The following is a 26,503-nucleotide window of genomic DNA, read 5'->3' as shown; positions in this document are numbered from 1 at the left end:
CAGTTCATCGTGCGATCTTTCCTCGATGACAATGTTCTTGACACGCATTACGACCCACACAACACCCCGGCTCGAGGTGAACGGAACGATATCGTTGAATCCGGACATGTACAGAGACAAAGTTACGAAATATCGCTGTCAACCGGTTCTCGTGTCTCGCGTGCCTTTTCAGCCGACGTGCGATTTAACTGGCGCGCATAGCACGAGACTATAAAACGTGGAAATCTCGTAGACCAAGGCTGCGTGGCTTCGCAACCGCTACAAAGAGAATCGTAAAGAATCTACGAACGTGCTGCTGTTTCATCTACGATGGCAGCGAATGCGAAGATTGAATTATCGAGTGAATTATCGCACCGGTAATGTCCTCACTGTCCGTTTGCGAGATCGTCGCCAGCACAGGACAATCTGCTCTCTTTGTTTCGATGTAGTTAAAGACACTCGTTCTAGCGTTAAATTATCTCGATTCTTGGCTGCAACTAATATTTGCTATATTTGTAACAAGTCGAACGAAGATGCTTTGACTTTGTCGTTGACGTGAAATTGATGTTTGTTCCGGTGAACCACCGTGTACGGTATAGAGGATTATTGTGAAAACATGGAACTGGATGAGTAACGCAGAGATGTATAGATGGATTTTTATCCTTTCAGCTCTTGGTTGATAAGATATCAAGGAAAATATCGATGGATAATCCAGTTGTAACTTTTGCTCCTTTCTCTTATCGATTTTAAGAAGATTCTATATTTCGTCTATGTAATAAATGGAGCAGAAAATAAGACCTTTCGTCGATATATCCAAACTATATGTCTAGCTTGAAATATAGAACTGATTGATCGGAGATATATAGACTGTTTTATTCGTTTCAACTCTCGGTTGGTAGGATTTAAAGGAGAATATCGATCGATAACCTGGTTGTAATTTCTGCTCTTGTCTCTTATAGATTTGCCAAAGTTTCTACGTTTCATTATTATCTCTAAATGAAGCGAAACAAACGAAAACATCGTTAACGAGTCTACGTCGAACGCAAATAGTCATAGCTTCGTGAACAACGCGTTTGTTCGATGCCTGTGTATAGTAACTCTCTTTGGATTAAGGTCCTTATCCAATCTCTACCTAAGATGTTTCCAAAACGATTACACGCCCTCAAAATCGAAATTACCCGCTTTTAACCGCGAGTACGTACCATCTACTCGCTGTTCCTCTGCTAATGACTCTAGCGCCGCGCACAACGTAGCTTTTACAAACTTCCCAGTTTCAGAGACATTAAAATATCATTTGTCAACGAGTACTTTTCCCCGACTGACATGGAAATTTTTTTTCTTTTTTTTTTTACTATCGCACCCAAGTAAAAAACGTTGGACTAGTAAAATCGGTCGCTCGGTTGGATTCAGAGAAAATTCTAACCAGCGATAAACTAAATGCATTTATCACGCACGCGTCACGTTCGATGAAGCAACGGATAGAATTGGTAGCAGATAGAGAGGTGGCAAGCCGCGTTACTCATCCAGAATTAAAGTCGTCCGAATGGCCGCGATTTAATCGTATAAATCATTGGTCGATCAAACGATGGTTTAAATGTAACGTTCTCGATGAGCGGCGGCGCGTGTTCTTGGTAATAAAAGCAGTGTCGACGACGAATACCGTGGGTATTATTCATGGGACGGTAAGCTGGCGATGGTCGAGCGAAACGTGTTTATAGAAGGAATGACGGGCCAGATGCGCGAGAAGGCACGCGTCGACCTACATTTCCGGTTTTCACGTTCCTTACGTCGTTCCTTGCTTGTTTGTTTGCTTGCTTGTTCTATGGTCGACGTATCAAGTCGGTTCCGTTTGTTCTCGTTCGATCGGGTTTTCACGAGAAATCCATCCAGCGAATGCCATCGCGAGGCGTCGTCGTGAATGGCAAATGCATCGATGGAAAATGCTCGTGCACGCGATGAAAATCGTGCACAACGCGACGACACTTCACCGTTAAAAACACATAAACGCTCTCAAGATACGAGAAGTAACTTGTTCTTCTTCGTCTTCGTTTCTTTTTTTAAATCCTTTTCTTTTCCTTTTTACTCTACTCGTCGATACGTAGTCTTATTCAGTGTAACGTGTTCAAGTGATAATTATCGTGAGTTCTCTTGTTCATCCACGTTTAAGCATCACACCGAGCCTTCGACAACCAGCACGAGACACAAAAATCGCTCTCGATGCGTCAACAATAGATAATGTATATATTCATGTATAAACCTACAAAACCACCACGTGAATCACAACCAAGCACGAGACAAGACAAACGGTATTCTCCGTTTGTCGCTAACGCAACAGGATAGACAACATTCGTCGACATTATTCTATATGTAAAATGAAATATACGAAAATCGACAAATACCAACATACACCGAGCTGCTCCATCTACAACACACGATCTACACGTCGGCTAACGTTAACAAAAATATGTATATATAAATAAACAAAATCAAAAAAAAGAAAGATACGAAAAGTTAAAGGATTCTCCGAGAAAATCCACCGCAGAGAGCCAAGCACGATGTACTCGAGCACACACTCGGCTGGCACTACATCAGCCGGTTACAACATGAATATCTAACAGACATCGTACAGGATCACCATATAAAATGTATTATAATATCACATCGACACAACAACTAGCGACTAGTCCTCAGAAACATCGAAACAAGCCATATCATGTAATATAGAAAACGAAAATGACAGGAATAGTATATCACATCATCGACATCGCATATGGCCAAGAAGAATATACAAAACGTTCCATCGCATTAGCTGTTTCATTGCATCAAGATGTACATGCCTGTAGAAGGTATAATAACACGTATTAGCATATTCTATCATCGAGAAACTATGCGACCAGCAGACCGGTCGAAAGCGCCGTGACGACTTCTGCTTTTCCATCGATGCTTCTGGTGCGTGAACTTCTCCCTTAATTTCTTTTTTTTTTTTCTTTTTTGCTTCTCGAGACTATAAATCTCTCGGTTTCGCCTATAGTTTTATCTTTATCCTCAGTCGCGATCATTTGCCTCTCATCGAGAAACAGCGAGGCCGACGCGTTCGTATCGAGGACAGAATTAAAAGCAACGTGATTACACGGTGTACGCTCGATATTCATTATCTCGACAACAACAGGAAAGAAGCAGAGAAAATTGCTTTTCGTATCGAAAAGGATCTCCTAACGTAGCATCGTTGATCGCTGGTCGTTTCGGTACTTCTTATCTGAAGGTAATGAAGTTTAAAATTGACTAGAATATTTCCGATAGGGGTGTACCGATATCAGAAGTTAACAGTTCGGATTGGATGGGGTGAGAATTTTTCTCGAGGTTCGTTCAACATTCCCAAAGTTTATGATCATTAGAGACGTGTGGGAAAATTAGGGATTCGGGTGAATTTTTATTGGAACTGGGGCCGGATCTTCAAAGTTTGACGAAATTTTCTAGTTCATGTAAACTTTGTCAGAGTTAAGTCGCAGTGGGTCAGGTTCCTGACAGTTTACGACCACTTGGAACGTACGAGTGTTCGCCGGCTGGTGATTTCTACTTAGGACTATATCCAGCTCTTGAAAGTTTGTGGTCCCATAAATAAATTTGCCGAACTTGAGTCAAATATGGTTGAAATGGTACAGGAAGAATTAAAAACAGCTTAAATAGTCGAAATCGAAATTGAATTGGATCGAGTCTCGAAACTTTACGATCACGTAATGTCAGGTCATAAACTCTCGAAAATCCCACGCGACTCGACGTTCAAGTATCTATAATAACTCGAAGTACTTGCACAGTTCTAGTTTATTATAGATACTTCACAGGGTTCGTAAAAAAAATCGTGATTTTTAGCTTTGAGTATCGAGAGGAAAAAAACGAACGTTTCAGCAGAGTGTAGCATTCGTCCGAAAGAAATCACATTTCATGCGTTACGATCGAGCATTTCGATCTTTAAATACGGCCACTTCGCTCGTCGATACTACGTGCAATCGTTAAAAACAACGATAGCGGAAAATTCATTTGCATTGGAACAGGGGCTGGCACGAGGACCGTCGAAACTCGTTGCTCGATCGCGTAATTTATTCAGCGCGTTTAATGCGCGTCCTGGCTGGATGCACAATAGCCCGGTACGGTGTGTGTTTCGTCGGAAACGTCGAGAAGTGGCGTTCACAGCCGAGGAAAGCAGTTTATCCTACTTTTCCAATGAAACTAGATATCGAACAGGTTCTCGTCTCTCTCTTTTCCCCTCTTCACTTGTCTCGTTCACATTTCATTCGTATTCCATCGCTGGCGTACACTAACGATTCCCGTCTATAGACCGGCCGTCATGCTTCTCTCTCTCTCTCTCCCTCTTTTTTTATTTTTTCGTCGTGAGGATTCGTTTTGAGGATTAGAGCCTGTAATCCGGATAGCCAGCTTTTTTTCCCAGGACGATTTTATTCCCGTCAAAGCTGCGAAATAAAATTCAGATCTCTGTGGAAAACGTATAACCGCGTTTCCAACCGAGACACGTATATATTCGCTTTTATTTTTTTTTTCTTTTTTCTTACTTTTGTATCGGAAATCGTCAGTCGTAGTAGTCGGCCATCGGAAAAGAAAAGACATCCTTCGTTCTATTCGTTGCTATGCTCGCGAATCTCTCTGGTCACTCGTATACAAACGCCCCTTTTATCATCGCTTTCACCATATAACGCTCGTTTTATTCGTGGCTACTAGCGCACATGTTGTTCCGCTTCAGCTTTTTTCCGCCATACGTAACTGTGAGAACGACGTAGACACGTTCCTCAGACTCTGCTTTCTGCAGCGTGCAGTTCTTAGAAAAATCCGGGCGAGCTTGTCATTACATAAGTATTCGATATTTTCGACCTTGTTCCTTTTTTATTTTTCTTTTTTTTCTCTTTTCCTCTTTTTAATTCTTGTCTGATTTTCCCACCAAAATTCTTCGCTCGTACATTCGAGCTCTCCTTTTCTTTTTTTTTTTTTTTTTTTTTAATCTCGAACCACAAGCTTTTTTATGCAAGCGAAGCGAAGTTTAGCCGCTGTGAATAGCTTAGAATAGTTTAATTGGATCGTTTGTCTGGGTTTATGCAGTATGTCCGGTTTAGATGCGCACCGTTGGTTGCTTTTTGGCTGTAGAACGTGGCCGGAAGTGTTCTGTGTGTGGAAGAAACGTGATTATGGAATTGATTGTTTCCTTTTTGCTTGTCCACTTTTTATACCTTTTGCGAGTTATAAATTAAGCAGGTTCTTCGAAAGTAAAGATTCTGTGTAAACTTCCAATTTCCACAAGTGAAACAACAACTCTATTCGATTATTTGAAAAATGTCCCTTCTACTCTCACGAAACTTTTATACACGAAGGAATTTCAAGACGAAAATCAATTCCACTGTCGCGCGTCTTCTTTCAGACGAAACAATCTCAGCACACGTTCAATCAGCCAAAAGAAACAATCAAACGTATACCGTCTGATCTTGACGATTTTACGAGATCTATTCCTAACAAGATTTGTCTCCATTCGTCCAGAAGAATTCCAAACAATAACGGTAACAACGCGTGGAACACATTGTGGAAAAGTATCGATAAAGAATCCATTGTGTCTGCCGAAACCGATTAATCGATTAGCTCGTAACATATGGAACATCTATTGAAATAAATTCTTCGCTTAAATTCTGCCACGAAGTACATTGTATGTCGTGTACGATATATTACAATTACAGATAATACAAATAATCTCGAATAAATTCGACGATAGCCAGTGCACAGACAAATCCACGCGCGCAATACTTGATGTTAATATTTAATGTTAATGTGTCAATTCAAAAGAATACTATGGATAAAAGTACCACTCGTTGGTAATTTTTTAAATTGTCATCCGTTGATAACAATCTTGAAAGTAAAGTAACTTGTTAAATCTAAGAATTCGATGAAAATAATCTGAGACTGGATAAATTCTAAAGCAATAATATTTTATAAAAAGTAATATCACATCTCCATCGGAGAAACGAATAATTAATCTTAAAACGATGAAACAGACTAAAGTCATATTTACATTAAATCAGGGCAACGTACGTTCCATACATATGTTACGAACTAATTAGTTTAATCGTAACGCGCTTATACCGGACATACTATGTAGTGCGGGGGATGTTCTTCCGGTTCTGTTCGCTTGCCGCGAAGCTCGCGACCTCCGAATAGCTCTGGCTGGCCGCGCAGAATGGCAATTAAGCCAGTCGAACGGCGGGGCTTCAATTATCGGGTGCATTGGTAAGGAAAGCGCGGCTCGGTATCGCGGTGTATTGCGTTATAGAGATCAACCGGGCACTGATGGGGACCCTGGAAACGTGGAAAACGGGGGTGTAATTGAAAATCCCACGAGCAGCTTTTCCCGGTGTCGTCGGCCTTAATTGCGCGGAATCGGCCGGAATTGCGTTTGAACCCGTTGGAATTCTCCCTCTGAAACGAGGTTGGCGTAAATGATGCCACCGGCTTCTTTTTCCCATTTCCCGGTAGTTCGCGTTTTACATCGTTGATCGGTTTCGATCGGTTCGCGGTATAGACACGATCGTTTCATTTATGCGCCCCACTATTTCACGATATTCGCAATGAAAGTTCTTTGTTACTTAACACCCTTTGAGGTGCTTTACAGGCTTTCAAAGGGATAGGATAAAGCGAATGTCTCGAGGATACGTAGCTTTTCTCTCTTTCGTCGAACGATGTGATATGGAAATGAAATAAACACAAGTGCGTTCATCTTCCTAATTTTGAGATATAATTTTTTATTTTCTCTCTTCTATCTTAGAGTTGGGATCTATAAATCTTCGTTTTATCGAAAGTCGTTGCGTCGAAAAGAATGCGAACTCGATAGCTTCGATATATCACGGTAGAGCGAAGAATCGAAGATACCAGGCTCGCGCTCGAAACACGAAACAACGGTGTTTTCGTTTTACTTTGCTGGAACTCGGACGTAGAAGCAATTGGAGAAATTGAAAAGCGTTAATATTTAACGTTAGGCACGAACAATCGAATCGAGAATTATACCGTAGCTGGTGTTTTTTCTCGATGGGATTCGAGCGGGCCGAGGTTGGATCGATGCGTTTCAACGGGCAAACTGAAACCGTACAAACGTTTAGACAAGCCCCGTCCCGTCGACGTTGACGCGTGGCTGTGACAGCGAAAGCTTTGCACACGTTCTTTCATTCCCCTCGGTCGTGCCAGCTGCGCGCATCTGTAAATGTAACATAGAGAAAAAAGAAAACATGGCTGCGACAGAGCTGGCGCGAACAAGTAGTACAGTCTTAACACTAGAACGACACGTCGATCTGTCCGTCTTTATCTCTTGACATACTACTCGGAGTGCAAGTTTATGCATCGAGTTTCATATCGTTTGTGATATTTTCTTTCTCTCTCTTTCTCTCCATCTCTATCTCTCTCTTTCTTTCCGACAATGTGCTTCGCATATTGCAAAATTGGATCGCATTAGATTTGTCTAAAACGAAACATACAAAGTCTATCCGATTGTGTTTAGCAACGTGAGCTTCTCAAAATGTTCATTTCTTTTTAAAGGTGGATAGAATCTTTCGTTCGGAAAGTTACTGTTATCGCGTGAACGCGTTCGAGAAGTTTGTCGAGTTTTCAGAAATAGAGCGAGTTTAAGTATGAGGGAACGACAAAGGATAGGATCGATAGATTTCCATTGGTCTTTTTTATTTCTTTTTCACAACGTTTTGACGAACTTCGTAAGAACGCTAGAAGAGCATCGGTTCGAAAGAAAGCTTCAAGTTAAAGAATCTTTGACGTTGACATCGCGACCCTGGGCGCTGCCAGGCGAGATCATTACTTCACGTACAGGACACTAGGGCAAAGCGTACTTCCATCGACTGTCGAAGTTAATCAAGACGAAGGAGCGTCGGAAAATCCAGGTTGCTCTTTTCCCTATATCGAACACGGGAAATGAATTTCGTTATCGGTGAGAACGTTTTTGAGACTCTTTGCGATATCTCTCTGCTCTTTCTCGCTCTTTATCCCTTATCTTTCTCTTTTCCTCTGGCCCTTCTTCGCGCCCTATCGTGAAACGTCGTGGATTCCGCGATCGCGATAACCTATCCACGTCGTTCCGATACGATCCACCCCGCCAACTTTCTCTCTTCCTCACTTTCGTGAAAGAAAAGTCTGTAACATTCTGTCGTTCGTTTGTCGTTAATCGACAATCGATATCGTCGACGAAGGGAAGACTCACGCACCTCGTTCACACTAACGACACTAGAAGAGGCTCGTTGGAAAAGCGAAGGCCGTCACAGAGACGAACACAGAGGGAGAAAGAAAACGAAAGAAAAAAAAAGAAACGATGGGACAGAAAACATCTCGAACAACAGTTACATGAACAGCAACAACAACATGAACAACCTATATAACATATAATAACAGTATACCATAGTAACAACAACAGTAACAACAACAAAATAACAACAACAGGAAAAACAACGAACATGCACCAAATATACGATAAATATATATACCTGCATTTATACCACACATTACGCCGTAGATCTGCCGGACCCTTCACCAATCATCGGGACGCAGTTAAACAAAATAAAAGTGTCAAATATTTTCTACATACCACCATCGAAAAAAAAAAAAAAAAAACTGCAAATACGCCCGATAGAGAGTATAATGTTTATCAACAAAGTAATAATAATAATAGATACAACGCAACGTCGAGAGAGTAACACGCTCTCGACAAGCAGAATCTCTTGTGTCAAAATACGATTCAAAGTCAACCCTCCAGTATATATATATATTTATATTAAATGCTCACCACCACAACGTTTCGCAAAGGCTACCAGTGCACTCACAGACAAACATTCGATCGACCACTGTTACCGTCCAGAAATAAATAAAAATATCAAAGTAAAGTATATATATATGTGATATAAATCAAACAAAAACAAATAAAAAATAAAATGAAATATATAATGCCCACGTCGAGATATCGAGGCTCTCGGAGAGACAGACCCATCTACTTCGGTTACGACCGAGAGAAGTCAGAATACAAAACGACTACCCTTTTGTCGTCTATCCGTTTCTAAAAGAAAAAATATATATATTTCTCTTTTTCTCTCTTTCTCTCTTTTCTTTCTCTCTCTTATCACATTTATGTATGTGTATATATATATATATATATAATCTTTGTATATGTATATATCATATATATATAATCTTTCTCTATCTGTACACATATACCTGTATGTATATGTTTGTAATCTACGCACACAATCTAGCTGATCTGTCCTTCTCTTTGTCGCTTGTTATACCGTATATATGCACATCACCAAAATCCAGACAAAAAGAAAAAAATCTTTATAATATATATATATATTTACACAAGAAAAAAAGAAAGGGATCGACCTCTGTTATATAAATGTAAAAACTAACCCGCCAGAAAAAAATAAAGAAAGGAAAAGACACACATGTATATATATAAACGTGTAATACGTACCTGTAATACGTGCCCCGTTACGTAGACGGATTCCGAGACAGAACAAAAAACAACAGTAACAACAACAACAACATCAACAACAAAAGTATTAACAGTAATCCAAAAAAAAAAAGTATACCTATATATGTGTATGTACATACAAAAATACGTACGAAGTGTGTAATACCGTGTACACGGGACGACCGGAGAAGCCCTAAAACGATGTTGCCACAGAAAAAAATATATACATACTATATACAAAACAAAAATATATATATACAAAAACAAAAATATATATATATAATAAAAAAAAATATAAAAACTACCAAATAACCGATACGATCGTGCGACAAATCGAGCGGAAGGAGAATCCGAATGGAATTGTGGAAACATGAGAACATGGGGGTTGTTATGTTGGAATGTTTGTCTGTGTGCAGATGCAGCCTACTCGTTGTTCACTTGACGGTGATGATGGATTCACGTGGAACCGAGTCAGGGCCCGGTGAGAATGTGGGGCTTAGGCAGGTCTACGGCTCTTACACCCTCTCCCCCTACTACTGTCTGCGAAGAGTGAGAGTGATAGCATCGGTCTCTGTGAGAACGCGGACATCAAATCGTCCGTATATCTCGAGTTCGAGTCGGACGGATCGGGGTGACCGAGAGAACAGGCGGGGTTGATCACGGTAAGTCAGTTCATAAAACCAGTGTCTGTTCATAAAACCAGTTTACCAGGAGAATTTCTTTCTTTCTATATTTCTCTCTCTCTCTCTTTCTCTCTCTCTCTCTCTCTCTCTCTTTATTATATGCCTTTCTTTATTTCTGTATCTTCTACTTTCTACTTTCCGATTTATCTATACCACCACCCCATTGTGCGCCATCAACGCAAATCTAGGTACTTAAATATCGTCTGAAACGGTTTCCTTCGTTTTCACGCGAGCCTACTACTTCGTTAAAAGTCACTGTGCTGTTATTCGCGGACTTGGACGAAAGGTGAGTCGACTTGCTCCAACCTGAGTCGGAGCTGACCGCGAGAATACGGGCGCACGTTACCGCAGACACGGGAAAGCAGTTCGGACTAGACCGTTTTGAAGTCGATCGTGGAAGGTTGACCACGTGGATTTAGAGCACGTTACCGCAGGATTAAACGAGAAAGTGTTTCTCTCGGATTTATCGGTATATCGGGGATTCGAGTTCGCAGGATTTTTTCAAACCGACTCGGATCGACTCCGAAGAATTAATCACGCGAGAAACTTCTATGCACCGTATGCCACCCGATTTTTGCCCCTTTGCCGCCGATTCAAGAAGCTCGATCATGCGAGCAATGGCGCAACGTGTTCGATGGGAAGGAAAAAGTTACGGAACTGGGCTCTGTACGCGCGTATGGCTCACGTGGAAACGCGATGTTCCGAGGCCCAACATGTCTCGACAGGAATGTTTCGCGATCGATATTAACAGAAAAATGAAAGGCTAGAGTCACTCTGTGTTGCATACAGTCGTTCGATAAGCATCGCCAGAACCGATCACCGTTTTTTACCGTCGGCTGTGTTATCGGAAACACGGTGATCGATGGTGCGCCATCAGGTTGTTTGCTAGAGCGATGGCCAGCGCGACAGAGGAGATTAAAAACTCGGGATTAAGAAAGTTCGACTCGTAATCTCGAGCTTTTTCAAAGGTCCTTCCGGAATTGCAACATTTTTTTCCATGCGCCTCGACGACGATCCAGCGACGATCGTCGAGATTATTTCCGATGCCTGAACAGAAAGCTTCCTCGAAGTATATTTTACTTCGGAGTAGATTGATTGTACAACCAACGTTCTTGTTTTCTATCCACTTTATTTCCTTTTCTCTCTTTATCAATCGAAAAATCGAGAATTACAGCCTGCAAATGGAAATGCCATCGTACTGTGCGTCGTCGTAATGTTACTACGATTGGAATGTCAGCGAGCATCCAGTAATTTGTCAAAGCACGAACGTCGTAAGTAGAAATATTTCGGTAAATGAAACAGAGAGAGGATGGATACGCGGTAAAGTAGTATGTGTACGATACACACGCACGTGATGTTATTAATTAACGGTGACTACGTCACCATTGGTCGTAGTGCGTAAATGACTATTCGAAACGGCGTATTGCATTTCTAATTACTTGCTCGTTGACGTACGAAACGATAAATGCCAGGTATTTTTCGATATCGTTTTAATATCATCGCGAAACAAGAGCGTGTACGTTCCTCGTTTGTCAATTTCATCGTGTAAAGTGAATTCGTTCCTAGTACGCGTTTAATATCGGAGGCGTGTATCGTCCAACGAAGCTACGATAAAGCGGCGGATTTTATCGCTCAACCTTTCACCTTTCTTCAACTGCATCCTACTGGCATTTCGTGTCATCGTTCACGGACCCTTTTTCGAGTTGATTTCGGTTTCATTACGCTTACGACTTTCGCGTTTCTGCCTTTAACTTGCCGCGATAATGATCCTTGCCACGATGAAATGGGATATTACCCTGCACTCTTACCCTTTCTCTTATCTTATCTTTTTTCTTTTACGATACCAGGATGTTTTATTTGCGATAGAATCGTTACTGACCTACTAACCGAAGAAGACGAGGCATGTTATTATTTGAACATAATAATGTTTTTTATTTAGAGATACCCATTACCTCTCTTATATGTCGTTTCGTGCTTCTTAAAAATACATTATAACGTATTAAAAATTACGAACGCTGAAAGCAAACTAATAGAAATTGATTTCTCTTCGTTAGCTTCTAATATTCCGTGAAAGTAAAAGTTTTTTAAGGGATAACCGAGCGAAGATATTTCGTTATAGATGGAAATTCCGTAGATAAGGAATATATCTATTGGTTAAAATTATGGAAAAAATCCTTGTACAGTATATTAAAAACACGTTCTTATATTCCTCCAAATGTTGTCGAAATTCTTCAAGGCAGAATATATTTCATTATAAATGATAATTCTACCGTTAGGAGATGTATATTCATTAAAATTATGGAAAAGAATCCTTTAGAGATTTCGTTCCGCGAAGAACACGCTCTTATATTCCATTAAACGATGTCGGAATTAAGCATTCCCTGTGAAGCACCGCTCTAGGACCAGAAATTTTGTTTCTCCCATTCGAACCTGTTGCTCCTCTTTTCTCTCTAGCTGGCAACAGAAAACTGCGAAGCGGTTGGCCTGAAAAACCCCCTGACGAGAAGAGTTGCTTTACGATTATCACAATCGTTCCGCGAAAGTCGTGAAAGCTCTGTCGCTACGAGGACACAGCCGTTAGATTCAACATTGATAACTTGGTCGAGCAACAGACGTGCGACTGTGAACATATTAAATTCCACGATGCGCCTCTATTAAGCAACGACCCTAATTTTACTCGCGATAACTCAGAACTCTATTGGAGGGACGATAATTCACTTGCGAAGTTGCGTAATCGTAAACTTTTATCATAGTTGCCGCGTAGCATGTTTATTCGAGAGACACGAAGCGGCTGGTGGCACTCGAAGTTGTTTCAAGCTTCATTTTCATCCTCTGCTCGCGATTCTCAACGAGGATTGCGTAAAACATCTGGTCGCAAATGATCGCGTAAATTGTTTTCGCGATAAACACTGGCAAATGGTTTCGACAGCGAAACGAAATAATAACAATTTACCAGATCACGTTTGGTAATCTAATTTCCACGATCGCTGATCGAAATGTCAAATACCGCGTAACGATATTTGCCCCGTGGAAAATAAATTAATACGACGAGAAGGGCACGCGTAGTGATTTTCACGATTAAACGCAGCATCAAGCGAGGGGACAAAATACTATAGGAACGTATCACTCGATGGAATTGCCGATTTTACGCTAAATATTTTAATAACTTCTTGGTACCTTGGCTGCTATTGACGCACACGTTGCGTTGCTTTGGTCGTCTGGCTAAAACGGTTGATTCTACTGTTACTGTCTTTTCTACGTATCGCGACAAGGTGATTCGAAAAGACGAAGAAAACAATGGACAGTGTGTTGAAAGAAACACTATTGCTTGAAATAAAGATATCTTTGACGAAAGAAAATGTATCCCATAGCTGGACCAGCTATGGAGTAGTCGTATTCTATCAACAGAGAACTTATTAATCCTCTCAACGTCAAACATTAAGATAAATGGTGCGAGTTAGTTCATGATTATTTTCCGTAAAATACTATTCTACGTTTATTATTATGAGAAACATAAGAATCGAAATACGGACGTGACTAAATTCAAATTCTTCAAATTTTCATTTATACTACTATGATAGTAATGTTGGAAAATAGGGAAGTCTATGTAGGAAAAATAGGATATACCTGGCGTGTCATCGACTCAATCCGACCTAGAACAACTTCTAAATGCTTTCCAACAGAAATATTACGAAGATATAATATACTTTCCACCCCATGTACTACCCTGGTAAAATATCAACACACGCACAAGTAACTAACCAAAACCATCATCAACGTAATTAGCGGCCACGTACGCTCGATCACCGACGATCATCCAATCCACTTATAGCAAGCGTTCACGGTTCCAGCGGCGAGCTAACAGCCATCCATGTGGTCGGTGTGTTCCTACGACGGGGTTATTTTATGGGGTGTACGATGGCAGTCTGCGTGGCGACGCTGTAGGTCGATACAGAGAACCGCGGTTGGTTGGTGTTGCCTGGTGAAACTGTGGGAAGAGAAGCACTCGTGACTCTACTTCGAAAAGAAACAAAGGGATGACGACAGGATGCTTGTATCGAGAGGTTATTGCGCGACGCAACCCCTCGACGTACGCAACCGAATTGTAATTGCCGTTTCGCTAAAAAAGCCGCGGGAACGTTTCCATTACGCGCCCGGCCGTAACCATTCTCGTCGACATATAGCCACGTTTTTGTTTCCTTGTTGATTGAAAATTTCCAAACTAGAAAATTCGCTGCGGACCGCGCCTATAAAGGAGATCCACCCCCAGCGTTGTTCCGTCGAAAAAAAACACTCGCGACCCAGTTCGTGAGAGTTTTTCCAGAGAACCGATCAGATACAATTAAGGGTAGGTTTTTGTCGGCACTTTGTACGAATCTCTTTTTCCTTTTCTTTTTTTTATTATTAGCCCCTTGACATCGAATTTCTTGTTGTGTACAGATTATTCCTTTACATGCAGTAATACATATATATTTATGCAAAATGTATTTTATTCTTGCCTTGAACTATCAATTTAAGATCGAGATATCGAAACATCTAATAATACAATTATTTATTCATTTCTTGAATCGTCCGAGCCTTTTATCTTTCTGCCAACGTATATGGACATTGAAATTTTTTATTAAAAATTTTTGTTTGTTCAAAAATGTTCCCATCTTCGTTCATTATTGACACTTCGAATCGAAGCTTTTATACTCGGTAGTAGAAAAACTGTTTGCTAAAAGCTACAGTCGTTAAAGTCAATGTAGCACGTGAATCAGGTTACCTAATAGTACCGTATGCAGACCTTTTTAGTCGGTTGAAAAAAGCAATCGATTTTTCTGGTCCAGCGTTTCCCATTAAACCCCTAGAGTAACGTAGTCGTCGCCGGCGTATGCCAGAATTTCGTTAACCTACCTGAGGAGCCATCGGTTCCAATATCCGATTTTAATGGTCTCCGAAGGGCCTGCGTAGGGCAATTTATAAAGTTTCAAGCCACGTTATGGAGAGTAATGGATCGTTAGTCTCATGGTGGATGCTAGAATCACGTGGAGCAGTGACGTTTATGTAGATCGATGTCGTGCTCCCTGACAACTCCTTTGTCTCCAGACCTCTTAGCGAAACAATTAAACAAAATTAACCAATTTGTAACGGGTTAATTTTCGGTATCAAACGCTAAACTCGTAAAATAATTATTACATCGCGCATGTACGTTCAGAGTGTCGTGCAACTCGGATAAATATTTTAGGAGAAGCGAAAAACTATTGGCAAGCACAAAACAATTATTTGCTAAACATATAACGTCGACAACAAGAATAGACCGTAGAAAACCATAGTCAAATATTATTTTCGAAATTTTCCAGTCTCAACTCTTCGCATCACCCCTTGATACTTTTTATGTTTTCTCAATATAAATCGACTTATTTTGTATCGTGACACTTTCGGAATACGTGTGGGATATAATAATAAGTTAAGGTCTATGGTATTTAGTACATGTTTTGCGCGGAATGAGTAACGCGAGAAAGCTAAAACGTTTGAAAGCACATTTGAAAATCTAGTGCAACGATAACACGAACGTAATTGAAGAGAGAACGCGAAAGGATGGCTCGTCGATCGAGGCAATAGCGGGAACGTTTGTCCGTCGGACACGATATCCAAAATCGCAATCTTCAAGGCCCTCTGCGAGACCTACAAGTGCCAATATCGAGTTTCATGGACTTGTAAGGGCCTCTACATGACCCGAATGTACCATAGCCGGAGCTCGCCTAAATTTTCCTCCGATGTTTCTGTAGCTCCGTTATTAAAATATGCCTGCCTCTCTGACGTAGAATTTCAGCAGCCGACATTTTCACGAAATTCCTCCCTTTATCTACGATGTGTCATCCAAGAAAATATCCGTTTTGATGGAAAAAGTAATATCGAATTTTCTAATGAAATGCTTTCTTTGTTGAGAAATATTTAATGAATATTCTAAAAACCCAACATTCTCATTCTTTGATCTAAAGAGTATCGCAACTTATCTACGGATAATCCCTATATTACTTACGTAACGATCGGTTTTAAAAGTTCTACAACATTCTCGGCTTTCATAAAATCATCCATCAAAGTTGTCGGATCACTCGAACTTCGTCGAGTAACTTCACTCTATTTTCAATCCTCCGTCGAGCAGCCGACGTGCAAATAAGGTTAAGACGTCACCTCTTCGTCATTAATGAACTTAACCCTCGAAACTCGTAAATTATCCAAAACATGTATCTTCAGTTATTTTCCTTTTCTTTTCTCCTTTCTCTTTTTTTCCCTTTTTCTTTTCTTCTTTTTTTTATCGGTCGTACGCGTCGATTTATTCGAGCTTCGGAGAGGCAACTGCACGCGTGACAACTTTCATGGACTCTCGAAAATTATCGTCGGTAACCATGACGCGTTCCTGAAACTTCTCGGCGGAAAGGACAAATCGATACGCCATCGCGCCACGCGGAATTCGTGTAACGTACGCCGGGGCCAGCAGGTAATAACATCCTTAAATCGGGAAAGTCGATCGTTCGGAAGACGAGTTCTGATGCAGGAGATGAAGAAGAGAATCTTTATCCCTATGAACCGACGATAGAAAGTTTCCTCGCAGAGATTCGTAAAATGTAGATGGACGAGCGTGATCTATAAAAATTATAGATTAAAGTATATTCATCGATATTGATCTAAAACTATGAACGATTAGTGTATAGAATTCCATTAACGAACGAAGAAGGTCAGAACGAAACATCGGATCGAATCGTTTATTTACAAGCAAATTTTTATTTGTACACATTTTGTACATTGTACATTTTTCTATGAAAAATTACGGATTCGTCTACCGAATATAATATAACATTAACGTAGGTTTCCTATTAATGCTACTAAATATCAATACCCTCCGCGATCTTCTACCTCGTTCACCACTTCCGGTGTAGACGAGCAACGTTCGAAATAGCCTGAAACTGACGTCACGGACCGATTATTTGCTCAGCAGGTAATAGTTTGTTTTCTCGAGTTGATAATCGGACTGCTTAGTTGTGTAATTCCTCGACCAGTTATGTAATTTATCGTGACCGAATTTATCGAGAACAGAATTTATGATCGCTTATTCACTGTGCTTGCTACTTGGAGTTTGCAAAAGTCTTGGTTGGGGGTGAACGTGAGTTAAATTCTCCCGGTGGTGAAGGATGCACGTGCAGTGTGTATGGTTCCTTAAATTTTGTCTGTAGCGTTCTATGTAAATGGTGGAAATGTGAGGTAATCGTAACGTAGGATTACGAAGGCTTTAGTTTTGCAGACGATACACGCGTGAAAAATACAAATCTCGCGAGAAAAGAAAATTACGAAGGAAAGTATATCCGAGCATAAATTCCACTAAAACGTCTGCTGCGGTAGGTTAACGCTATAAGTAACTACGTTATAAACCATACAGTGATCTTCTAGATGCCTACTTGGCATCTGCAAGTACATAAGATAGATGTCTTCGAGCAGCCAGTCAAGTGACTTTGATTCAACAGCAAACCGTTCCTCCTCCACACTTTATTCCTTTTACTGTTGTACATAGATACTTCTCTTCTTTCTGATACATCGTTCCCTTTCTTATTTCTCTACAAACTAGTATTATAATTGTTGAAGTGATCGCCACTTCTAGGAAAACTCTACATCTGGTCTTCGGTTTTCTCAAGCGCTAAGATCATCGATAGCGCATAGACGAAAGAATGCGTCGATGACAAACCATAAGCGGTACACGTGCGGCGTTGGCTTCAGGGTTCTTTTAGTCTCAGGGTAACATTGCTAGCGTGCGGATCTGGACCAGCTTGCATTGTATTCCACACTTTGTACTTTAATATTCACAATATATATATATACTTACAATACCTTGCAATTTACCCACGCGTTTCTTTAATTCCACATACATCGAATAACCTTAACAATAATCACTATTATTATTATGAAAATCATTTCATTCTATCCTTATTCAAATTTTATTTTATTCGTTAGATCTCAATCAAATTTACTCATAGTAAAATCTGAATAAAGCAATTATTCGCCGACTCGTCTTATTTCAATGCATAGATGCATATCGCAGAATAGAAACGACATTTATTTCAACATCTGTGTCATCTCGTACCAATAGAACCGAATGTCAACGAAATATCACATTCAAATTCACGTAGTGGAGGAAAAAATCATAGAGGAAGAGAAAAAATTAAAAGAAAACACGGGGTGCGATGGCGGTTTAACGACCGGAAGCTTCTTTCCATCCGGGGACCAGTGAAATTTGTGCGACAGAACGCCTCGCGGTGGAGGGTCTCTTTTCCGAATGAAGATGCATCGTCCTCAACGGGGCGCGCATCGGTGCGTCGAGTGTCGGCACACGATATCGAATATTCGAAATCAATATAAGTTACGGCAGACTGCCGTTGCTATCCCCTCGATACAGCTACCGTGTACATCGCCACTGCTGTCCCGTCTCACACCCACGTGTCCAAACTGTGCACGTAATGCGGTTTAATATAGACCGACCAATTGTATACGTTTGGTTTCGGCGAAGAGGCCGTGAGATCGTATCCCGAGACGACAGATGACAACGGATCGAGAGAAAACAAGTTCACGTGCGAGGGCTCTACCCTTGGACAGAGTCCGGAAATGGCGGCATGTTGGAGAACGAAAGAAATTGTGAAAATATTTGTAATCTTTTAACGTTAGCACTATCGGACCAGATGTAATGGCTATAAATACACAAGTGATAATATTAATCTTTGCTCTTAACGAAACAGAAATATGATTGTACATATTTAATCTTCGATGCTAATTAATTGTGAAAATATACTTAGGTGTATGTTAAAAATTGGCAATTCTAGCGTTGGTGTTTATTTGTTCAGAATCTTAGAAACTCTAAATAAAGAAGATAAAAGACAACTTATTAATAATTGATTTTCCTACGAGCAGTGAAACTGTTATTTGTCGATATGTTTGTAATACGAATGAATCTATCGCACGAGCGTAATACGAATCTTTGTAGTATTAAGTTCATATTACTTATACGTAAGATTTGCACTCTCTTCGTCTTTTATATCGGTCTGCGATTTTAACCGATCGAAGGGTTTCTCTGCCGTAAGAAATTTGAGATTTAACGGAGCACGTTCTCCGTCACGATGAAGGAAATTGAAATCCTTTGGGGACATTCTAACCAGCAGAAACCACCGTTGCAACTTTGTCCCCGGGGACTACAATTCCCTTTAAACCCCAGTGGACCACGAGTTTCTTGCAATTTTTGGTAAAGTTAACCTTCAGGAATCAGAGTTTCATTCTGATCCTTTGCGACCATGGATTCTTCCTAATCCCCGGAGACCACTGTTGTTGCTGTAACGTTCGAATTCTGCTAGAAGCCGCCCTGGAACTGTCAAAATCTTGCCTGTCTCTGGGACTGCGAGAGGATCTCCAGGATCTTTGACTATCCAATTTGAAACCGGTCGCAACGAGTTCTTGGGAACTGAAGTTGACAGTGGCAGATTTCAGTATTACACAACTAGTTCCTTGTTTCGCGAATTTCTGATGACCTGACATCTCCAAAAGGGAATCGCCGAGGAAATTGATTAACCCGAAGCGCGTTACGTAGAAACGGGTCGTCTGTCTGTTAGCTTCGATAACTTATTCAAGATTCATTCGATGCCGCGTTCCGGTCGAGAAGACTCGACCGTAGATTCAATTTCGTGCAATTTCGCTGGAGAATCAGATCGCACCGATGCACCAGGGAATCCTCGATGTCTCGAATAAATGAATTTTCCAATTGTTGCGCGACACTACCCTTTGAGAATGAAACAAAAAAATAAAGAAAGAAATGGAGACGTACAGACCAGCTCACAATTATAAGAACACCTGCTGGCTTTGTACGGAACATCATTGTCGATCCAAATTGTCGAGCAAACGATTAATTGGCTAGAATTTTGTGTTTTGTATAACGTAACGATCTAAGAGATATGACGACAAATTGTGAAAATTATTTATGAGAATCTTAGAATAATATAATGAATTACTAATCGTTCCTCTGAGAAACCAAACCGATCAACTTAAACATTTAAAGCATGATCGCTGTTCCTCACTGCCAAACTATCAGGCTCAAAATTAACTCAACCTACGTCTCAGCAAAGCTACGCTAAAGATAGATACTAATTTAGGGTACATTATATCGCAGCCCTATTGGTAGCCTTTCGTATCAGAAACTTTAAATTAAAACGAAACTGATACTCTAAACACATTGTTAAATCTGTTTAGAAGTTTAATATTTAAAAGAATTAGACGAAGTAACTTTCAAGCTTTCCTTCAAAGTACAAAAGCGCGCATAATAGACTTAGTCTATGACGTTGCACGACGCGACGTTCCCGACGGATGCAAACAATTTACTAACGTTGTTTGTCCCTGTTTTACTAACGTTGGTTGTCTCAGCTCGGAGTTGAAAGTAAGACTTAAACCTAAAACTTAGAAACATCATGTATCATCGTCGTGTATCTCCAAGAAAACGTTTACACGAATTTTTATAAATTTAAAAGTAAGCATACGCCACGTAACGTCGACTTTCCCGCACAACGATTACACGGATCATTGCGAAGATTATTGAAATTAATTAAATAAATCTGAGATGTACCGATCAATTTAGTCGACCAAAAGACTCCGGAAAGAATTTTGGATGATCTGCAGTGAACTATATTAAAGTAGTTGTTAGTTTGATATCGTTTCTCAAATAGTAATACTCGGAAATGTTAATACGTGTATCGTATTACGAATAGTAATTTATTACTAGCATTGAAATTAATATTCTATTAGTTCTTTAATATCTACAATAGTATGTCGAAATATTAATATTTGGAAAACGATACCAATTACCAGGATCCACCACGGGGAGATGACTACGCTCGGATCCCATTATGTATCGTAAATTAGTAATTCTATTTATCGATAAAATATCTATTCTACGTTATAACAGACTTTGTTTGTTTTAATTTAACGCATAATTGGAGAGGAGGAATTGAATGGATCACGTAAAAGGTTCTTAAACCTTCAGCGAAATTTCTTAATTTTCCATTTGAAGGTATTGAGAGTTGTAATATCACTCTACATATATTCGCGCGAGATTAAATATCATTATCGAAATATAGCGTGCAAATTAGTATTATCTATTCGTAAAATACGCACCTATTTTTCGGGCGCAGTATTATATTTTATTATTATTAATTATAATTAATATGTAATTTATTAAAGGGAATGAGATACAGCATGTAGAAATTTGTTAAGGATATTTAACGCGTTATATTTGATTGTCAAATAATTTAATTAATAATTATGTTTCGGAAACCGAAGTTTATGCTATAAATTATGACAAGGATGTGAAATTCAGTAAGACAAAGATAAAATTAAAAAATGGCTCTGTCGGGTTTATACGTGAGGGTAGAGAAAAAGATACCTTTGAAATGTCTTTCAATAGCAATATATTGAAAATTATTATTTAGTGAAGTGTGCGGTAAAACTCGTGGGAGTTATACTCGTATGTGAACGCAAATAGTCATATTTGAACAGCGAACTCATCACCAATAGTACCAAACCATTCGACTTATCGATGATAGCACGCAAGGTTGGATGACTAAATCTCGTTGATTTGATTGCATTTGCTTTCTCAAATCTACGAACACGGTTTGATTCTATCCATATTCACTCAATAGCTACACATTGTATCGGCAATGATTTCGTTTGAAGTAGTAAAATATAAATTTATAATTTAAAATTAAAATATAATATGAAATAGAAATGAAATATCGTTTGAAGGATTTCAAAGACTTAGTTAATATTAGACGAAAAGAAACAGATGACTAATTTAATTAGTACGAATTGACGGTACAGTTGTTTTAAATCAGAGTTATATTTGTTAAAAATTAATAGTATTGTTAATGGCATAACTGTTAAAAATTAAAAATAAATCAATATTAAGTGGTTATAAATTAATTGTCTAAATGACATAAACTAATGGCTTGAATTTTGTAAATTGTTAGCTCAGATAATATAAACGAATAGCTTAATCGTTACAAATTAATATTTATATTCATTTATATCATTATTATAACTAACTACGATCGTCGCAGCGTTATAAATCGTGGAGAGCGTGAGAGACACCGATATTTTTCAAAATTGGTACTTTGGAACGCGAGAATCAAAGTCCCATTTTTAATGTCGCATTTGTCCTACCCTTGGTCAGTGTTAACATTTATAAACGGAGCTGTATCTAACCATCCGGTTCGATCGATTAGGAAAAGGTTTTGCTTTTTATCGGCCGGAAAAAAATGGGAGTATGTATAACTAATTGAGAATTCTTTTTTGTTACAGGATCGAGCGCACACAAAAACGACGCGACAGGAAATGGAAGGCCGGCTCCCCTTTTGGCGGAACCCAGATACGGCGCCGCGCCCCAACCATACGGTAAGTATATCTCATCCCCCTATACGCCTCCTCTCTTCGTTTCTCTCTTTGATAGTCAAATTAAGCGAACTAATTGAGAAAACGGATGGGCCATCGAACGAGGCCGGCTACGTTCGATACTTTTTCATCCGGTGGCGCGCGAAAACGCTGACTTCGTATAATTGGTATAGTAGTAATCCTGGCAGAACTTTTCCAACTGTAATTTTCATTTTACTAGGGAACGAATAGCAATTGGTGAATAGTTCGTTATCGGAATTATTAGGCCAGAAAAATGTGTCGTAATGGTTATTTTTCCAAAGGTCGACGGAAGCGCGTTGAAAGTTTCGTCATTTGTAGCGATTTTTATTGTGTTTTTCGCGAATCGAAAGTACAGCGATGCAAGAACCAGATAAAAAGCAATTTGAAACGAAACTCGTCGATTCCTTTTTTCTTTTCTTTCTCATTGGCGTAGATTGTTTTATAGCGAAATGTGAAAGTGCGATGCATTCGAATGGTGCAAATTACATAATTCGTGTCATCGATGGCAGATGGACGTGTTTCCGTTATGGTTTTCGCGAAAATTATTACCGCCATTCGTGACAGAGACCGCAGGAATTTTGACAGAAAATCGATGATGTCATTGTAGCCGAGTTATGTCGCGATCGAGCGAAAGGAATCATAACCGCGAACAAAACCCAATCTCAGGAATCGCGAAGTTCGCTCGAAGAATGGCGGCCAATACGAGAACTTTCGATAACGAAGGAACCTCGTGTTCAATGGCTCTAAATCTACCAGCGAAAATCGACTACCCTACTCACATTGCTCGTCTATCGAATCATGTTTAAAATCGAATCGAAATGTTCGAGCGAAACCTCGAGTAAATGTGATATGAAATTCGATGTCGAACCATACTCCAAAATAAGTGGAGGATTTTGATTTTATGTTCTTCCTTCGATGATCGTATTAAAGTCAGCTTTTATTAAAATATCATACGAATAGTATGTGAGTTTATCTTTGTTTTTGTTTGATTGTTTATAACAGCGACTCTCTAATTCATTTGACCAGTATATACAATTATATTTCTACAGTATTCTATAATAATACACATTTTGTAATTACTAGACTGCAGATGTTTATGTAAATCTATAATTTTACGAACACAACGAAAGAGATAAACCGGACGTATTCGTCCGACTTTTCCATGTATGTATAACTATTCCGAAACTTCTTAGGTGAAAGAATAAAATCTCACAGATACGTATTCTTATCCCTTTCTCTCCCATCTTTCAATATTTTATACCTTTTTGCATATCGTATGCATTCTGTGTATCTGCTGCGCACCTTCGACTTCCACAAACGCATAAACATCCACAGTCCGGTGATTAAATTATGATCGTATGGAATGTTCTAATTCTAACAAAATTGTCCCAAATTCTCACCGCGAAGACCAGCTTAAACAGTCGAAGCGATGCAACGCGGCGTAAAAAGGTCGGTTTCCCTCGTTCATTTGATCGTCGACGCGTTAAACGAGCATTCAACGGGAACGATTAATATTTCCTCTTGCCGCGTGATTAATAGGGACGCAACAGTCGCTCGATTTCCATAATTAGCGTACCGTTGAACGCGGAACACGTGAGAGCGAACGCGCGAGCACACGAACCGCGACACACCGCGTATAATACACGCGAAATGAAATCATCCAGTGCAGAAACAAAGGACAATCAAATATCCTCTCCTCTTCCCCCCCGCTGCTTTTGTTCGTAGGATCCACGCCACAGGTAACTTTCCCCCCGGGTGCTGGTCATGATCGTTACGAGGAGAATTTCAATGGACCAGCAACGTATCCGGAGCCCTATGTTGAGCGTTACGGTATTAAGAGTGATTTTAGCGGTCGGGAACCTCTACATCCTACGCCACCTCGGCCCGGTTACGTGCCCACCTTGGGACAGACGCCGCCATCCAGCACTCAAGGTTCCGTCATGATGGTTTACGGACTTCAGCCGGATAAAGTCAACACGGACAAGCTATTCAACTTGTTCTGCCTCTACGGAAATGTAACGAAGGTACGATCCGGCTTTCGTGTTAACTCACCATAATGTTTTTCGTCGTTAGACGACGATATCGGCTCAATTTCGTTGATAGCGATCGAAAAAGGGACGGTTTTGGGATTTGTAAGCGGAGAAAAATATGCTTCGTATCGTATTGGTAGCAACTAGAATAAATTCTTTGGTCATCGGTATCGTAGACAATTAGATTTGAATTGGAACGTCTTCCTCGTTTGGGAAAAATTTCTATTGACGTTAAATTGTCTTTGGTAGAATATTTAGAGCTGTAGAACGAGTAAATTTTTTTAAAAACGGTGATTTGGATTGTAAAATCCAAGAAATACAGACCGTGGAAGAAGCTTGAACAAAAATATGCTCTTGATTTCGTAACAGGTGAAGTTCTTGAAGACGAAAGAAGGTTGCGCCATGATCCAGATGGGCGACAACATAGCAGTGGAACGTTGTTTACAGAATCTAAACAACGTGACGATCGGTACAGATGGAAGGCTGCAGCTTGGCTTCTCGAAGCAGGCTTTTCTTTCAGACGTCACTAACCCCTACATTTTGCCTGACAAGACAGCGAGCTTCAAAGATTTCACAGGAAGCAAGAATAACAGGTACAGTTAAACCATCGCATCTTCCGCAATACTCTGAACCACATTCCTTCTCTTCACAGTCTCCTCTTCTCTTATTCTTGATGTTATCTTTCCATCGATTTTTCTCAACCGACGATTACTCGGTCTTTTTTATTCGAGGAAAAATCACTAGGCAGACTTGTTTGTCCGTTGAGCAAATATTTCTCAAAAGTGGTCGTCGATTCTCTAAAGAACCTACCACGATTCAAATCAATCTAGAGTCTTGTCGCGACGATGAATGAACGTTAACGAGAGATTCTCGATTCTATAGCAGTTAGAGGAATTGGACGAACATTTTGCGCAACGAACATGTTTCCTATGGAACGGAACAGCGGTGCAGTGCAATTAACGGCGCTCCTACTTCCGGAGATTCGAAGCTCCTCTTCTCCGATACGTTTAATATTTATTCGATGAGAGCTTAATTGCGACGGCTGATATTGAAATGTACGTGTTTCGGGGCCTAGCATGTTTCGTTGATTGTAAAACTGCCGCTGGGAATATTAATTGCGAGTATCCCGTTTTAAAATACTAGAATTTAGTGGAAATTGCTTTCGATTCATCTGATCCATTGTGTTACACGATACTGTCGTTTCCATGGCTAATAATCGTTCGTTGTAATAAACAGGCAAACGATGTTTAAGTACGACAGATGTTTAATTACTCTGCTCTAATCGCAGTTGATGAAACTCATAAATTTATTAAATATAATATCGCAACGAGGCTAACGTTGAATTAACAACTAGACGTGCGTTTTTCTTTTTGTTTTTGATTCCAGGTTCCTAAATCCAGCAATGGCCAATAAGAATAGAATACAACCACCGTCGAAGATAGTCCATTTTTTCAACACACCCCCAGATTTAACCGAGGAAACCGTGCATCGTGTGTTCGTCGAACGCGGTATCGAGGCTCCAACGACAGTAAAACTGTTCCCCCTTAAATCGGAACGATCGTCGTCCGGCCTTATCGAGTTCAGCAGCGTAGGAATCGCGGTAGCTGCCATCATGGAATGCAATCACACAGCGCTAGAAAACAGCAGTAAGTACATACACGAACAGCTTTAAAAAAGAACATGCTTTTCCCATTTAGATCCCATTCTCTTTAGAAGAAACTCTGTTAAATTCCCTTTTACAAAACACCAATTCTATCACACGTAAAATTTAATAAAAACGATCAATCACCAACCGCTGTTCGACCAATATTAACCAATTA

The 26,503-nt window shown here is 40.0% G+C and overlaps 1 protein-coding gene across 2 annotated transcripts in view; it reads left to right on the top strand.

The window, feature by feature from the left end:
- The window catches only part of LOC132910277 (heterogeneous nuclear ribonucleoprotein L), a 168,651-nt gene that overhangs the window by 132,241 nt on the left and 9,907 nt on the right, over positions 1-26,503 (top strand). For both annotated transcript variants that reach the window (XM_060965835.1, XM_060965836.1), the window contains exons 7-10: positions 22,543-22,635; positions 24,379-24,677; positions 25,053-25,276; positions 26,070-26,329. In XM_060965835.1, the coding sequence (XP_060821818.1) occupies positions 22,543-22,635; positions 24,379-24,677; positions 25,053-25,276; positions 26,070-26,329 (876 nt within the window). The remainder of the gene's footprint in view (positions 1-22,542; positions 22,636-24,378; positions 24,678-25,052; positions 25,277-26,069; positions 26,330-26,503) is intronic.

The sequence above is a fragment of the Bombus pascuorum genome, chromosome 9 (genome assembly GCF_905332965.1).
Source record: "Bombus pascuorum chromosome 9, iyBomPasc1.1, whole genome shotgun sequence".
Lineage (NCBI taxonomy): Eukaryota > Metazoa > Arthropoda > Insecta > Hymenoptera > Apidae > Bombus > Bombus pascuorum.
This window is presented reverse-complemented; position numbering and strand designations above follow the sequence as displayed.